This window comes from Rhinopithecus bieti, unplaced genomic scaffold (assembly GCF_001698545.2).
Source record: "Rhinopithecus bieti isolate Rb0 unplaced genomic scaffold, ASM169854v2 scaffold_51347, whole genome shotgun sequence".
Classification (NCBI taxonomy): domain Eukaryota; kingdom Metazoa; phylum Chordata; class Mammalia; order Primates; family Cercopithecidae; genus Rhinopithecus; species Rhinopithecus bieti.
The window spans coordinates 17,347-35,800 of record NW_016819953.1 but is presented as its reverse complement, the minus strand read 5'-3'; the positions used below and the strand labels follow the sequence as shown (position 1 = coordinate 35,800).

Here is an 18,454-nt window from a genome sequence, read left to right as displayed (position 1 = left end):
TTTTTTTTTTTTTTTTTTCATTTAGATATTGGAATACAGAAACACATGCCTTTACCGGATTTGTTGATCAATTTTAAGAGCTGGTGGAGTCTTTAGGATTTTCTGTGTATAAAATCGTGTCATATGCAGAGAGGGATAATTTGAAAGGCATTCCTTTCCAATGAATGCCCTTCATTTCTTTCTCTTGGCTAATTGCTATGGCTAGAAATTCTAATGTTATATTGAATAAGAGTAGTCAACATGGGCATCTTTGTCTTGTTCCAGATCTTAGAGACAAAGCTTTCCAACTTTCCTTTTTTAGTGTGATGTTACCTGTGCATTTGTCATATATGGCCTTTATAAGTTTGAAGTGTTTTTTAATATATTTTATTTGTTGAAAGTTTAACATTTTCTTCATAAAGAAATGCAAATTTTGTCAAATGCTTTTCGTGCATCTACTGATAAAATGTTATGTTTTTTTTTTTTTTTACTTCTCTTGATGTAATGTATTACATTTATTGGTTTGCATATGCTTAACCTTCTCTGCATCCCTGGGATAAATCCCAGTTCATCATAGTGTGTAATCTCTTTGATCTGCTCTTGGATTTGGTTGGCTAGCAGTTGTTGAGCATTTTTGCATCTATGTTCATCGGGATTATTGATCTATAAATTCCCCACCCCAACCCCGCCTCTGGCTCCTTCTTTCTGGTTTTAGTATCAAGGTAATCACACTCTTGAAAAATTATTTTTAAATCATTTACTTTAATGTTTTGGAAAAAAACATTTGAGAAAAAATGGATTAATTTTTAAATTATACTCTAAGTTCTGGGATACATGTGCCAATCATGCAGGTTTGATACATAGGTATACATGTCACATGATGCTTTGCTGCACCCATCAACCAGACACCTAGATTTTAAGCCCCACATGAATTAGGTATTTGTCTTAATGCTCTCCCTCCCTTTGCCACCCACCACGACAGGCCCCAGTGTGTTATGTACCCCTCCATGTGTCCATGTGTTCTCATTGTTCAACTTGCACTTAACAGTGAGAACATGAAGTGTTTGGTTTTCTGTTCCTGTGTTAGTTTGCTGAGAATGATGGTTTCCAGCTTGGTCTATGTTCCTACAAGTGGCACGAACTCATTCTTTCTTGTAGCTGCATAGTGTTCCATGGGATATATTGCCACATTTTCTTTATCCAGTCTATCATGAGGGGCATTTGGGTCGGTTCTAAGTGCTTGCTATTGTGAATAGTGCTGCAATAAATATATTTGTACATGTGTCTTTATAGTAGTGTGATTTATAATCCATTGGGTAGATGCCCAGTAATGGAATTGCTGGATCAAATGGTATTTCTAGTTCTAGATCCTTGAGGGATCACCACACTCTCCTCCACAATGGTTGCACTAATTTACACTCCCACCAACAATGTAAAAGCATTCCTATTCCTCCACATCCTCTCCAGCACCAGTTGTTTCCTGACTTTTCAATGATTACAATTCTAACTACTGTGAGATGGTATCTCATTGTGGTTTTGATTTGCATTTCTGTAATGATAATGATGATGATCTTTTTTTCATATGTTTGTTGGTTGCATACATGTCTTTTTTTGAGAAGTGTTTGTTCACATCCTTTACCCAGTTTTTGATGGGGTTGTTTGTTTTTGTCTTGTAAAGTTGTTTAAGTTATTTGGAGATTCTAGGTATTAGCCCTTTGTCACATGGATAGATTGCAAAAATTTTCTCCCAGCCTGCAGGTTTCCTGTTCACTCTGATGATAGTTTATTTTGCTGTGCAGAAGCTCTTCAGTTTAATTAGATCCCATTTGTCAACTCTGGCTTTTTTTGCAATTGCTTTTGGTGCTTTAGTCATGAAGTATTTGCCCATGCCTACGTCCTGAATGGCATTGCCTAGGTTTTCTTCTAGGATTTTTGTGGTTTTAGGTTTTACGTTTAAGTCTTTAATTCATCTTAAGTTAGTATTGAAGCCATCAGTTCATGGTTTTAGTTTTGATTTTGATGTGAGTTCTTATAACTGCTTCAATCTTGTTACTCATAATTTCCCTGTTCATGTTTCTATTTCTTTTTAATTCAATACTGGTTGGTTGTGTGTGTCCAAAAATTTTTTTTATATCCTTTAGATTTTTTTATTTGTTGGCATGAACTTGTTTTTAACAGTATCTTATAATCCTTTGTATTTCTGTGTATCAGTTGTTATGTATCTTTTCCATCTCTCATTTTATTTATTTGAGTCATAACTTTTGTAGTTAATCTAGCTGAAGATTTTCAATTTTATGTATTCAATAAACCAACTTCTGTCTTGTTGATTTTAAACATTTTAAAATCTGTTTTATCTATATCCATGATAATCTTTGTTATATTCCTTATCTACTATTTTTTTGGTTTAGTTTCTGTTTTCACATTTCTTGAGGTGGTATAGGTTGCTTATTTAAGATATTTCTGCATTTTCAACATAGACATTTATTGGTATATATTTGTTATTTTAGAGCTTATTTTTTCTATATCTTCTAGGTTTTGTTATATTGTCTTTCCATTTTTATTTTTCTCATATGTTTTAAAATAATTTATCTATATACTCAATGGTTGTTTATGAGCACAGTTAATTTCCGTATAGCTGTACATGTTCCCAAATTCTTTCTTTTATTGATTTCTAGTTTTATTCCGTTGTGGAAAAAATTGACCTAATTTTGATTTACAAAAATTTGAAGACCTATTTGGACCTAAAATATGGTCTATTCTAGAAGATGATCCATGTGCTGTTGAGAAGATTACATATTCTGCAGATGTTCGATGGAATGTTCTGTAAATGTCCATGTTAGGTTTATCTTACCTAGAGTGCAGTTTAACTCTGAGATTTCTTCTTTGATTTTCTATCTGAATTATACTTTTATTATTGTAAGTAAAGTGCTGAAGTCTTCTACTATTATATCACGGTAAATCTCTCTCCTCAGCTCTGTAAATTTTGCTTTATATATTTGGATGTTCCAGTGTTACAACCATATATATTTACAATTTTATTCTGTTGCTCTAGTGTGCTCTTGATTATTATATAATAACCAATTTCCTATCAACCTCAACTTAATATATATTTTAACTAAGTATAGCTACTACTGTAATTTTTTTATTGTTTACAATGACAATAAACAGTTTTCTATTTATTTCCTTTTAGTCTGTGTATGCCTTCATAGGAGAAGTGAGTTTCCTGTGGGGACAATAGAGTTGAGTTTTAATTATTTATCTATGCAGTCACTCTATGTGTTTCACCTGGATCATTCAATCAATTTCATTCTGTAATATTATTAATACATAAAGATTTGCTACCTCCATTTTGTTAATTCTTTTCTGGGTTACTTTTTGTATCTCCTTTCTCTCTCAATCTGTCTCGCTTTCTTTGTCTCTCTCTCTCTCTCTCTCTCTCTCTCTCTCTGTCTCTCTATCTCTCTTTGTGTCTTCCTTTAATGGTTAAGAAATTTTCTCTAGTAGTATGTTTTGATTTCATGCCACTTTTGTGTATTGTGTCTAAGTTTGGCTTCTCAGTTAATGAAAGATTTACAAGAATATTTTATTGTTAGATATTTTAAACTGATGACAACTTTCAGCACAAAGAAAAATAAACAAAATTGTATTTTGACATAATTTTGTCTTCCACATAATGACTTTTTGATGTCTAAATTTATATATTTTCAAATTTCCATCTCTTAACCAATTTAGTTACTATTTTCTTTAATATCTTTGTCTTTTTTCTTAATGATAAAGATAAAAATGGCTTATATACCACAATTATAGTATTAGAGTATTCTGAATTTGTCTTTATAATTGCTTTTACTAGTGCTTTTTATGCCTTCAGACGTGTACTTGTTACATATGAGTGTCCTTTTCTTTCCAATAAAAAAATTTTCCTTCCTATTATTTCTTATAAGATTGGTCTGATGTTTATGAAGGCCTTAGCTTTTGTTGGTGTGGGAAAATCTTATCATTCTTTCCAGTTTTAAGAACTGCTTTGGTAGGCACAGTATCTTTGCGTGGCAGATTTATTTTCAGCACTTTAAATGTATATCTTATTTTCTTCTTGCTCACGAGCTGATTTATTTTATTTTATTTTATTTTGAGAAATTGGATGAAACTTTAATTGGGACATTGTTTAATGTGGTACAAACTTTTTCTCATATTGCTATCACTATTCTTTCTTTGTATTTGCCTTTTAACCATTTAAATAGGATGTGCCTTTGGGAAATACTCTTTGGATTAAATTTGATTAGGATACCTGGATACTGTCATCTTTCTATAGATTTACAAAATGTTCCATCATTATTTTCTGAAGTATGCTCTCTAGAACTTTTTATTTCTTATCTCCTTCAAGAACTCCTATTATACGGAGGTAGTTTGCTTAATAATATTTGATACTTTACGTAGGCTTACTTCACTAATTTTAATTATTTCTCTTTTTTGGCTCTTCTGACTACGTAATTACATATGTTTTACCTTTAGGATTGCTGATTCCTTACTCTGTTTGACCAAGTCTGCTGTTTAAGTTTTCTAATGAGCATTTCAATTCACTTCACTTACTTTTTTTAATTGGATTTCTTTTTATTTTTAAAACATTTCCACTTCTTTGCAAAATTTATCATCTTTTTCCTGGATTATTCTCTAAAATGTGTTTTTTTCAACTTTCTATTCATATGTGCTGTGATTTCTGAATTTTTAAAATAGGTGTGCACTGAATTTCTTATCAATAATTTTACGGATAATCTGAACTTTAACTCTACATTGTAACTTAAAACCAGACTTGCAGTGATTTGTAGGTCTTGGAGAGACTTAAGCAATAACTGAAACTTAATCTCAAATGTTATACTTGTTTGCAGGTCATAGTAAAGCTCCGTATGAGGACCTGAGAATTGTAAAAAATACGGGCCAAAGATTCAGACCTTCTTTTGGATTTTGGTCCCTGCAGTGTTATGGTACTGGTCAGACCCTGCAGTGTGGCATTCCTGGTAATAGGAACACCAAGCAGTTGCTGAGATCTGTGTGCCTGTCACTGTGATTAGTACTCCCACTCTTGTTTCCAATTCACCCCAGGTCATTCAACCTTCTAGCCACTCCTAATGTCTCTCCTGGGGTACGACAAAAATGGGCTTCCCAAAAACAATCACAGATCCATGAAGAAACTGAACATTCCCCTCAAATTTCCTCCTCTGATCTTGGTAACTTCAGGTAAAGTTCTCTCACAGTGGTGTCTTCTTGGTGTGTGGAAGGGGTATCACAGTGGTGTCTTCTTGGTGTGTGGAAGGGGTGTCATAATCCAAAAGAATTATTCATCTTACAGATCATGAGTTTTCCCATGTCTATGAGTCTTGGGATTTTCTTCTTCTCTTTTTAGCTCTGGTGAATTCAGCGTGGCTTTTTGTATTTACATAGTTACTAGCTGTCACTTTGTGTGGGAATTAATTTGGGGGGCATTATTTCATCATTTTACTAACATCACTCCTCAAGGAATATTTTTATGAGTTTGCAAACCATTATGATTTTAGAATTTAGACTATCTGCCAAATATTTAAAAAGCTTTGTATTTATTACTTAAGTGTCCTGTATAATTATTTGGTTGTGTACTGTTTCTAGTAAATAATTACTATGTATTGAAGCCATGTGTTTCTAACACAAACTTTCTTGTAGAGACTAGAAGTATATGGCAGAATATAGGGACAATATAATGATACATATGGAAACTTTTTCAGATTTTTATTAAAGCATAGGTAAACTATATTATTCCACATGATATTGCATCTTTATGATGCAGAAATTATTTTCTTTGTAGGAAATGAAAGAATTTGTCCATATCTCTGCCAAAGATGGCACCGTGGTGTTTTCTCTGGGGCCAGTTGTGCAAAATCTTACGAAAAGGAAGGCTGATCTCTCGTTTCAGACTTGGCCCAGATTCCACAGAAGGTGAGTACAACCTCCAGTCCTTATAAGCAGCCATTTACACAGTGAAGAAAGTGTGATGTTTCATTTGGAATTTGAATCTCATTTTCTGCTTTGCATTAACAGGCACTACTTCTACATAAAAAATTTTAAAGCATTACAGTAGTGTATGTGGGCTCAACTGATCATTTGCCTTTGAATTCTTGAAGTTACTTTGGAAATACTTCTCTTTGTTATTTGTTTGTGACAAAATGAAAAGAAAATATTAAGTTCCTATCTCACATTTTGTTATTTTAAATCTTTGGTTTTTTTTTTTCAGACGGAGTCTCGCTCCTTCGCCTAGTCTGGAGTGCAGTGGCCTGATCTCGGCTCACTGCAAACTCCACCCTTGCTGGTTCACGCCATTCTCCTGCCTCTGCCTCCCGAGTAGCTGGGACTACTACACTCAGCTAATTTTTTTGTATTTTTGGTAGCCTAGTAGCTGACACTACAGGCACCCACCACCACGACCCACTACTTTTCTGTATTTTTAGTAGAGAGGGGGTTTCACCATGTTAGCCTGGATGATCTCACTCTACTGACCTCGTGATCCATCTGCCTAGGCCTCCCAAAGTGCTGGGATTACAAGCCTGAGCCACGGCGCCCTCCCAAGGTTTTAAATCTTAAGGTCAGTGCTGACATACGAAAACAAACAAATCAAAAACCAAAAAAAAACAAAAACAAAAACAACGCTGAAGTGTACTAACTCCAAGGAACATATAAAGGGAGGGCTGATATAACAAAGATAGAGAAGAATTATGCCCAAGAATCTCCTCAACATATTTGATTGTATAAGAACTCCATCCACTGTACTTGGGCATGAAAGTAGAATCTTAGATTCATGTAGTCTTTCTTATGAATTAGACTTTTCTAGAATTAAAAGTCAATTACAGCTTTGATGTTACAGTCTAGCAATCAGATAATTTTAACTTTCTTCTTAACGCAATTCTAGATTTCCACTCTTTAGGTACTACTATTTGTACACTATCCAAGGAGTTTTTTAAAATTTAATGGTTAATTACATTTCATAAAACTCAATAAAAGCAAGTATGCTAATTAGGATTGTGAAATTTGTTTTGCTTATGAAATTGGAACATCTATGTATTCCTATGTTTTCAAATGCAATATTTTCATATAGGTTTCCCATTAAAAAAAAAAAAAGTATGTGACAAAAGGCATAAGGATGAACAAGATTCAACATTGAACATAAATTCTAAGTAACTGCTGTCTTTTTCTTTTTTAATTAAAAATAAATTAATATATAAAATCAAGGAGCGAAGGAGGCATGAAGAAAAGCAGAAAGTAAAGAAGACTAATTATCCAAAAACAAATAGCAAAATCTAAAGCAAAGATTTTCTATGAAGAGAATAGCTTGGAAAAGACTCATCCCCATGATTCAATTACCTCCATCAAGTCCCTCCTACATCATGTGGGAATTGTGGTAGTTACACTTCAAGATGAGATTCTGGTGGGAACACAGCCAAACCATATCAGGCCATTATGATCTCCTGTTTTGGTTACAAATGCACATTTTTAATAATCCTTTCTAATTCAAGGTCTTGACATTGCACGCCAATATTAGTTGACACAGTTGCTTGCTAAAGGAAAATCTTGATTTCATAACTGTCATTCTTTAAAAGTTGTGTAAGTAAATTTTGGTGGTGTATTAAAATCCAAATCCATAGTGTGACAAGTAAGACTGCCTAAGGTCTTCATTCCAAATTAACTGTCTTTTGTAATCTCCTGCCCTCAACTTTCTCTGTGATCCATACACATTGGAATGCTCTCTATATGTCCATGACCTTTAATCTTTCTGTTCTTTGTTGGAAAATCCCTTCTTGGCCACACACTGCCTAGGTCCAATCAAAGCTTTTGTCTTATATCATATGTACCTGCCTCATTAAGTTTTTCTAATTATTTCATATAGAAGTACTTGTGTTTTTTGTCTGGAACTCTAACCATCCTGTATTGTTCATGTGATTCATATCAAAATAGTCTTTATATTACAGCTATTCAATGTATTATCAGCTAATTAGTGAGGGTTCACATAGGAAAAGTGATGTAAAATATTTGTTTTCCAAAAACACCTTTTCACTTTGGGCTTTCTGTGGAATGACAGAAAGTGTGTGTATGTTGTGTATGTTTGTGTTTTGTATGAATTAGAAACTTTAAAAAAATCTTTTGTGAAAGAGTGGGTTAATGTATGTGGCCAAGATGACTGACTGAAAGTAGGTAATATGCATGGCTCTCACAAAGAGGAACAGAAGGGGTGAGTAAATAGAGCCCCTTCAACTGCAATGTATATTTTAGAGTTTATCTCATATTAAGTGTTTTCATTAATACAAGGCATACTTCTGAGATGTTGCAGATTTGGTTCTAGAATACTACAATAAAGCAAATATTGCAATGAAGTGAGTCACACAATTTGCTTTGGTTTCTAAGGTGTACAAAAGTTATGCTTACACAATGCTGTAGTGTATTCAGTCTGCGATAATATTAAGTCTACAAAGTACATACTTTAATTAAAAACACTTAATTGCTAAAGAGTGCTAATGATCATCTGAATCTTCAGTGAGTGCAACTTTTGTTGATGGAGAGTTTCGCATCAATGTTGATGGTTGATAACTTATTATGGTGGTGGCTGCTAGCAGTTGGCATGGCTGTGGAAATTTCTTAAAAATAAGACAACAATGGCATTTGCCACATACATTAACCCACCCTTTCACAAAAGATTTTTTTCAGAATGCAATGTTGTCAGATAGCATCTTACCCATAGAGGATCTTCTTTCAGAACTGGAATTAATCCTCTCAAACTCTAATGCTGCTTTATAAAGTAAGTTTAAGTAATATTCTAAATCTCCTGTTGTCATTCAACAGTGTTCATAACATCTTCACCAGGAGTAGATTCAATCTCAAGAAACAAGCTTCTTTGCTCTTCCCTAAGAAGTAACTCCTCACTTATTTGTTTTATCATGAGATTTCATCAATTCTGTTACATCATTAAGTTCCACTTCTAATTATAGTTATCTTTCTAGTTTTATTATATTTGCAATTACTTTTTCCATGGAAGTTCTGTTATAGGACGAACAGGTTCATATGCTTACTGTCAAACAATTGTCTAATTACACTGAGACGTCAGGTTTGACAGAAAAGAAGGAGTTTAATATTTGCAGGGAACTGAGCAAGGAGATGAGAAGAGAATCTCAAATCCAGCTCCTCTAGGAGCTCTGGGCTGGAGGTTTTAAGGAGATCATAGATGGTGATGGACTGGAAAATTTGGGTAATTGATTGGTCAGGGTAATAGGGACAAAGTTATCAGAACAAGAAACAACACTATTTGCTGAGTCAGTTCCTTGTGGTGTCCTCTAGATCAGCTGGCATTAGTGAGGTCCTTCAGACTTGCTGAGTCAATAGTTTTATCAGTGTGCTGAACCTGAAGGAATATCTCAGAAGGAAAGTTGATAATTGCATAATGTTTAAGTTATTATCTAGAGAAGATATAAGAGGAACTACAATCTCGTAACAAGGTCTGCATAATTCTAGGACAATAGCCAAATAACTATGAGGAAGTGAGTCAGAGAACAAGTTAACCTAATGATTAATGCTGAATGTACTACAAGCTTGATTTACTTTTCTCCTTTTCTCTCTTTATCTTTGATTACTTTCACAAAGTTTATAAAGATAGTGTCATCTTCACACTCTCAATATCTTACATGATGGTTGTAAGAATCAACATGTATATGCTATATCATAAGTGAACATTTAAAATATTATGTTACATAACAGAAGCCAGTCACAAAATACCACATATTGTATGATTGCATGTATTAAAAATCATCCAGAATAGGTAAATCTATAGAGATAGAAATTCAATTAGCAATTACCCAGTACAGGGGAAATGCAGAAACTAGAGTTGGAGAGGAAAAGGCTAAAGGCTATAGGACTTATTTTGGGGAGATAAAAGTGCTGTCAAATAGATTGTTGTGGTAGATGCACAATTCTGTGAATATACTATGAAACAGTAAATTTTACACAATAATTGATAAATTGTATGATATTTAAATTATACAACAACAAAGGGTACAAAAATATATGTATCATATTTTGTCATTGTATCTTTAGTTTTGTGTCAAATGGGCTGGAGAAACGTGACCTTTCACTGCTACTATTCTGGACACTCTTCTAAAATACATTGCATAAGACAAATGGCATGTCCATACAAGATCCTTGATATTAGCTGAAGGATAGCACTCAGAAACATAAACGGGAAATTAATCATATCTGTGTAAACAGGTCATTTACCTTCATTTGTCTCCTTGCCATCCACATGTTCGGAATGTTGATTTAATGATATTGCATGTACTTTGAAGTATAAGGGTTACATTTTAACTTCTTGGCTAATTTATCTTTGGATATAACCATGAGAAATGACAGAAAGGAACAGCAACTGGAAAACAAGCATTGCTTTGCAACAGGATGTCTGTGAAATGGACTTCAGTAATTCTGCTAATACAACTGAGCTTTTACTTTAGCTCTGGGAGTTGTGGAAAGGTGCTGGTGTGGGCAGCAGAATATAGCCATTGGATGAATATGAAGACAATCCTGGAAGAGCTTGTCCAGAGAGGTCATGAGGTGACTGTACTGGCATCTTCAGCTTCCATTCTTTTGATCCCAACAACTCATCCGCTCTTAAAATTGAAGTTTTTCCTACATCTTTAACTAAAACTGAGTTCGAGAATTTCTCCATGGAAGACGTTAAGAGATGGTCAGAACTTCCAAAAGATACATTTTGGTTATATTTTTCACAAATGCAAGAAATGATGTGGATGTTTGGTGACATAATTAGAAATTTCTGTAAAGATATGGTTTCAAATAAGAAATTAATGAAGAAATTACAAGAGTCAAGATTTGACGTCGTTTTTGCAGATCCTTTTTTTCCCTGTAGTGAGCTGCTGGCTGAGCTATTTAACATACCCCTTGTGTACAGTCTCCGCTTCACTCCTGGCTACATTTTTGAAAAGCATTGTGTAGGATTTATTTTCCCTCCCTCCTACGTACCTGTTGTTATGTCAGAATTAAGTGATCAAATGACTTTCATGGAGAGGGTAAAAAATATGATCTATATGCTTTCTTTTGACTTTTGTTTCCAAATGTATGACTTGAAGAAGTGGGATCAGTTTTATAGTGAAGTTCTAGGTAAGTATTTTTTTTCAATCTGTAACTTATTTGTGTCTTTGAGGCAGAGTTTATATAAAGCTATAAAGTCAGGTAAGTGAATTTATAAAACAAAAATACAAGATGATCTATCAATCTCACAAATATTATAGAAAAGCTTAAATTATAGGGTCAGTTAAAACCCTGTGGCTATCATTCACACAGAACACCCCAGGAAATCATAAACCTATGTATTAGTGCATCTAAGACTTTAAGCAATTACACATCTTTTTTTGCTATATTGTTTTTCATCTTAAATACAGTAAAACCCATCAAATAACATCTTACTGAATGCATAGATTTAGAATGAGTAGTTACACATTTTTCTACAACTATCTGTATAACTGCAGAAATTATTTTTTCTGTAAAGCTTAGTTTTCTTACATAGAAATCAAAAGATATTCCCATGTTAACCAAAGGTTTCCTTCACAGTGGAGAGAGAGAATGTCTATATCTCCGATGCAAAAATCATTAAAGATAATTTGAAATTTGTAATGTTTCTATACTCTTTCATTAAAGAATTGGAAACCATTCATTTAAATTCCAATCACCTTATTGGAATGTGAAGGTTGTTATACCTACATAGTTGTTTTTCAAACTATGTCTCTTTATTAAAAAATATAAGACAGATTAAGGTTGAGTACAAATCTTTGTTTCAATAATTTCTCAAACATTTCTAGCTATAATTTACAAATATATTTACTTAAAGATAATATTATTAAGATCTTAGCTTGAATCTAAAAGAGTACAAAGTTTTCAGCCACACTCTCCACATAGTCCACAGTTCACTTGAAGAACCAAAGATAAAAGAATTAACTTAATGAGTTGTATAAACTAGACTATTTCTTAGAAAATTATTTTTATGGGTGAAGTAAAATTAATTGACTATGGAGCTCAAAGAGTTGTTTAAATGTCCATATGCTACTATTGAAGCTTTAAAAAGAAAAGAAATTGATGTTTAATTCTCTGTGGCTTATTTTAATAATTATTTATGATTGTGAGTATACTGATGTGACATTGGAGATGTAGCTTAACCTCATAATTCTCCTACTACTTTGCCTTTCTTATAAATATACATGGGCAAAACAAATAATACATAAAATTAAATTATGTCTATAAATGAACATATGTATATATTTTTCAAAGCACAGACACTTTGCCTATAGTTTTGCCTTCATTATTCTAACCCCTTTCAGAAAATTACTTAATGTAATTATCTTATGTCATCCACCTTTTCTTTTTTTTATTCTTGTCAGGAAGACCCACTACATTAACTGAGACAATGGGGAAAGCTGACATATGGCTTATTCGAAACTCCTGGAATTTTCAGTTTCCACATCCACTGTTACCAAATGTTGATTTTGTTGGAGGACTCCACTGCAAACCTGCCAAACCCCTACCTAAGGTAAACATACTGTCATTGGTTTTATTTTGTTGGCTTTGAATTTTCAGTAGAAATGATTCTACAATCTTCATTCAGAGTGTTTGACTTACACTGAAAGAAAGATGGGAAGTGGGTGGGGTAAAGCAGATACCAATTAGAATTCATGTACATAGTGATACTATCACACGTTATGTGAGTTTTATGAGTACTACTAATAGAGAGGAATACTAAGCAGACTTCAAAAATAGAGTTGGTTAAATTAAAGTCTTCATTATTTAACACCTAAGAAGGTATTGCTCATTCGTTCAAATAATATTTACAAAGGGATTAGCACAAAACACAGGTAAGTGCGGAATTTTCAGTGAAAAAAATGGACACAGTTTCTGTGCCCACATACCTTACATTCTACTTCAAAAGATAGAATATGTGCAAGTAATAAAAATTATATGAAATCTATTATCTCAAGGAAAAACCCAATGACAAGAAAGCATCAGTGGAGATAATAGAAAGTATCCTGGAGTCACTGATTACTAAGATGAGAGCTGAACAATAAACAGGAATAAGTAAAAGAATGACGAGGAGAGATAGACAAAAGAAGGAAAGCAGGTAAAGTTGTCAGGTTAGTTCTCAAGTCCTCAGGTTTAATTTGCAGGGAGAGATTAAGAATCAGATGATGCTGAGAGGCAAATTAGAACCAGATACATATTAGGAGTTGAAATATTTATAAAGCACATTAAAAAACTATGAAAAAGAGTTAAGAAAGAAAGATATATGAAAAGATTCTCTTCTTTAAGAAGAGCTTTCAAGATATTCAATGATTAAATTGCAGGAGGGTCAAAATAAAGAGTCAACCATTCAGGAAATTTTGCATGGATTCAGGTAAGAGATGATGGAAAAGTGGACTAGTATGTTGATAGAAATAATGATACCTACATTTACAAAAATAGTGACAACTTTATGTTGTGTTGTGTGGAAAAATATTAACACAGACAAAGCACTTGAAGTGTCTCTAGCCTGTAGTCAGTTACTCAGAAATATTATTTATTTTGCGGTTATTGTTATTTTGTTATTATTACTAATACTACTAATTACTTAACATGTGCAGGTCACTTGAGATATCATTCTTCATTTAATAGAGCCAGATTTTTCAGCACATCAAAATTATATTATCTTGCAAAGTCGTAGTTGACAGACACCCTATGGACTTGATTAAAAGTAGACTTATCAGTTTTGACAGTAAGATGAGCTATCGGGAGAACCTGCTTCTGATGGTTAACGTGGGTTCTTTTCTATTTCCTAAGTATCTGGCTGGGTTGAGAAATAAAGAGAAAGAGCACAAGAGAGAGAAATTTAAAGCTGGGTGTCCGGGGGAGACATCACATGCCGTCAGGATCCGTGAAGTCCCCCGAGCTGTAAAACCAGCAAGTTTTTATCAGCAATTTTCAAAAGGGGAGTGAGTGTATGAATAGGGTGTGGGTCACATAGATCACATGCTTCACAAGGTAATAAAATATCACAAAGCAAATGGAGGCAAGGTGAGATCACAGGACCACGAATGAGGTAAAATTAAAATTCCTAATGAAGTTTCAGGCATTGTCATTGATAACATCTTATCAGGAAACAGGGTTTGAGAGCAGATAACCTGTCTGACCACAGTTTATTAGGTGGGAATTTTCCTCCACCTAATAAGTCTGGGAGCACTATAGGAGACTGGAGCTTATTTCATCCCTTAGGCTTCGACCATAAAACATGGGATGCCTTAAAAAGGGGCTGTCTATAGGCCTACCTTCAGGGCACATTCGTTTCTCAGGGATGTTCCTTGCTGAGAAAAAGAATTCAGTGATATTTCTCCTATTTGCTTATGAAAGAGGAGAAATATAGCTCTGTTCCGTCCGACTCACTGGTGGCCAGTTCAAAGTTACCTCTCCTGTTCCCTGAACATCACTGTTATCCTGTTCTTTTTTTAAGATGCCCAGATTTCATACTGTTCAAACACATAGGCTCTACAAACAATTTGTGCAGTTGACACAATCACAGGGTCCTAAGGCGACATTCATCCTCCTCAGTTTACAAAGAAGATGATGGGATTAAGAGATTAAAGTAAAGACAGGCGTAGGAAATCACAAGGATATTCATTGAGGAAGTAATAAGTGTCCATGAAATCTTCACAATTTATGTTCAGAGATTACAGTAAAGACAGACATAAGAAATTATGAAAGTATTAATTTGGGGAACTAAAAAATGTCCGTGAAATCTTCACAATTTACGTTCTTCTGCCATAGCTTCAGCCGGTGCCTCCGTCTGGGGTCCCTGACTTCCCACAGCAATGAGCTAGTTGAAATTCTAAAATTCTCCCATAGGTAATGAGGATCTTCACTAGTATCACAGCTTAAAACACTTCCTCAATAAAATAAATGTGTTCCTTTAATATTTGCAGACAAACTCAGTTTCACTTGATCTTACTAAAGCATTTAAATCATTCTTCATTGAGACCCCAGGGGTTTACATATTACAGCATAAACATACCCTATGAAAGCAGATGATTTTTGACATATGACAAGCAACTCATTAAAACTCCCTGTGTCAACTTGTCTTAACATCATAGCTGCCTGACAGAGAAGCACAGAGATAATGAACAATGCATGTATAATAAAGACCAAATAATTTATACCTATTGTATCTGAATAGTGCCCTTAGTTTCAATACCAAAAAAATTCTGTCAGCATATAAGATTATATTCTTTATGAAATAACAAAATAAACCTGCATATTGTAAATTAATATCACACTTTTAAAACATGTGTACAAAGCAAGCATTCTTTATCACATTATTAAGTAATCTCTTAAAATATAATTTTTGTCCACATAAAACTGAGATTTTATTTCATTGTTAAAACTCAATATCTATGTTGAATGCAAATTGCATGGGCTTTATATGATAACTTTCTCAAGAGGCAAAAGCTGAGGTAAGACTAATGAAAAATCTATGCCACCCTGCCCTATTCTTGAAAGAGTTCCCCACTCACACTAAGGGAAACCGATGGTGTCAGTAGGAAGGGGAAGAGAGTAGGGCTTGTAGAAGGACAAGAAAAGGAGTGGTAGTAGTACAATAGTGATGATTACTACTATTAGCTGTTGTTACTAATTTGCAGAAAGATTTGAATGCAAGTCAGTGGTTGTGAAACCAGTTCTTTGTTTATTATGTAAAATAATTGCTAACCCAGGTTGCTTTCATTTCAATTAAATATTAGATTCTCAGATAATTTCTATATAAGAGAATAAGACACGACAAAATGTATCAGGTGTTTAGAAATGAATATTGCTGTAAGTTGTATACTATATTCACATGAAATCATGCAGAGAAAAAAATTAATCAAGGTATACCTGTTCGACATTATGGAAATATGCATGAAATTAACATTGGAAGTAGTCCAACATCTTAAATGAAGGAATGATTAAAACTTATACTATGTGCATACAATAGCATTACAATAATTTTATCAATGAAATATTCAATTACACTGTCAGCCGTAACACAAACAAAGGGAGTCAGAAAATGATAAATGTAACAAGATGACAAGTTTTGCAGGAGGAAAATGCATACACAATAAGATTTACATTTTCTAGATAAGTGTCACATGCGTACATTGAGCTATATAAATAGGACAACAGCCATGATGAAAAAATATATTTTACATAAATAATATCACAACATAAAATTTTAGAAAATTTTACTTAAAAAAAATTTTCATGCTTTTATAAAATTTCTTACATTAATCTTATATTATTTTATTATGTTATCACAGAAGAAGAAACAACCAGTCCATATCAGTGATGAATCTGTAAGCAGAGGATAGGTTCCTTCAACACTGCATGGGTAAACATGGCTCTCGGCGTCAAGCTAGTGAGGTGAAACACTGAACACCAGTTACAGGAAACGTGGCTAACAGTCAATTGCGGTCACGCACAATACCTACATGCCCCAAGTATTACCTAGAATAGCAGTACAATGACTCTTACATCAAGATTAAAATCACATTTTAAAATGCTCTGTAATATGTGGTCTGCACAGTTAACATTTGGACATTTTTTCTTTGTTTTGTTAAGAACCAAAAGGAAAAGTTTTCCACAGTGATTAAATCTGAAAGTATTTAAGTTTAAATATTGGCATACATTGGAGAACGCAAGTCAGAATAATTCGCAATCGATTGCAGCCAAGCACATCTTCACCAGGAGTGTAATGTGGTGTGAGTGAGCTGCTCAAAAGAGAGACAAGATCTCCCCTGCAAAAGGTCTGGTGGCCTCTTCTATCCTGATGCAAGTGCTGCCTCTGAGACACAACAAAGTGATGATGAGAGTTCCTCACATGCAGTTATAAATAGCACATCAGTTTAACAGTGTGATTTCAGGTCAATAGGTGTTCCACCTAAACAATAACCTGAACACATGATCATTCAACTATGTAACTGCATACTGTACAATTTTGTATTATAAATAAGACTCCTGGACTAATTCACAGAAATTCCAAATTACAATACCAAACTCCAGAATGTCAGTGGTTCTAACCATCAGATTTTATTTTGTTTAATTTTCAAAACTACCGGAAAACTCTGACAAACTTTAAGTGAAGTATAAAGCACTGTAGAGAAACATAAATGTAGATATAAAATTATCCCAACAGTGAGCAGCTTATCCTCAGAGCTCATAGTGAGGGAAGAAAACACTAATGGCTTCCTACTAAAAGAATCCTACAGAAAACCTGCCTGAAATAAACACAAGTGACTTAGTAGAACAACAGTATAGAATTAAAGCTGAGTGGTGCCACTTTCCAAGAACTTATATTAGTAATTTTAGTATTATAAGAGAAGAGTGTGTGTGTAATATTTTAACATTATCTCCCTGACTACAGTGTAATAGCTCCATTTCTTTTCTCCCTTACACACATGCACACAAATACATACGCATACACACATAGTTACACAAATATCCTTAGCACCGTCCACCTATCTCACATTATGTATCTAATTGCAAAAAACCTGAGTGATTGAGTCAGTTAAAAAATATTATTTACTCCAATGATTACTCAAAATACTTGATTTTCTCTCTTTAGTAATTTGTCCCAATTCTTTCAGTAGTGCCTGCTGTACTGTTACTCTTTTGTGATGAAACAAATCCTTTTTTCACAGGAAATGGAAGAGTTTGTACAGAGCTCTGGAGAACATGGTGTTGTGGTGTTTTCTCTGGGGTCAATGGTCACTAACATGAAAGCAGAAAGGGCCAATGTAATTGCATCAGCCCTTGCCCAGATCCCACAAAAGGTAAGATGAAGTGTCTTACTGGTGTGGAAAACTACTGAAAGAGGCTGTTAAAGCTTGTAAGTAATCCAATTATAGAAACTTCTGACAAATGTGAAGTTGGCCAAAAGGTGAAAATCAGAACAAGGATATTCCTGTAGAAACAGTGATAAGTTTGAAAATTGTGGTTGCATTTAAAAAAAAAAAAATTGTTGTTAAGTGTGAACATTCCCCTATGTAAATATGCGGACATTAAATTGTGTGGAGAAAGGTATTTAAAAGTGTTTGGAGACTTTTCACCTCCTGTCCCTCACCTCCTGTCCCATAAAATTTTGAATTGTGTTTGTGATCTACATGGAAAGAATATTAAAGAGTAGATTGAACTCTTTATAGCCGAATATCGCCTTAAATGTTCTTGTATAGCATCCACCGACAGAAGTCATAGTTGTGCCTCAGACTTAGAGGTTGCATGTGGCCCTGGGGAGTTTCTACCCTTGGTATGCATGAGTGGTTCCCATTAGCATCAGTGGGAACTCACTACTCCATATGTATCCACCAAAGGCAATTGAGACCCAGAGTTATTTTAATTTCTGATATTAACACTC

At 33.9% G+C, this 18,454-nt stretch overlaps 1 protein-coding gene across 1 annotated transcript in view; it reads left to right on the top strand.

Annotated features, from left to right (window-relative positions):
• Positions 1-10,398: 10,398 nt before the first annotated feature.
• Positions 10,399-18,454, top strand: part of LOC108520127 (UDP-glucuronosyltransferase 2B9-like) — a 12,553-nt gene continuing 4,497 nt past the window's right edge. Inside the window, 4 exon segments of the mRNA XM_017859408.1 lie at positions 10,399-10,621; positions 10,624-11,154; positions 12,429-12,577; positions 17,742-17,919. Coding sequence (XP_017714897.1) covers positions 10,435-10,621; positions 10,624-11,154; positions 12,429-12,577; positions 17,742-17,919 — 1,045 coding nt within the window. The 5' untranslated portion in view covers positions 10,399-10,434.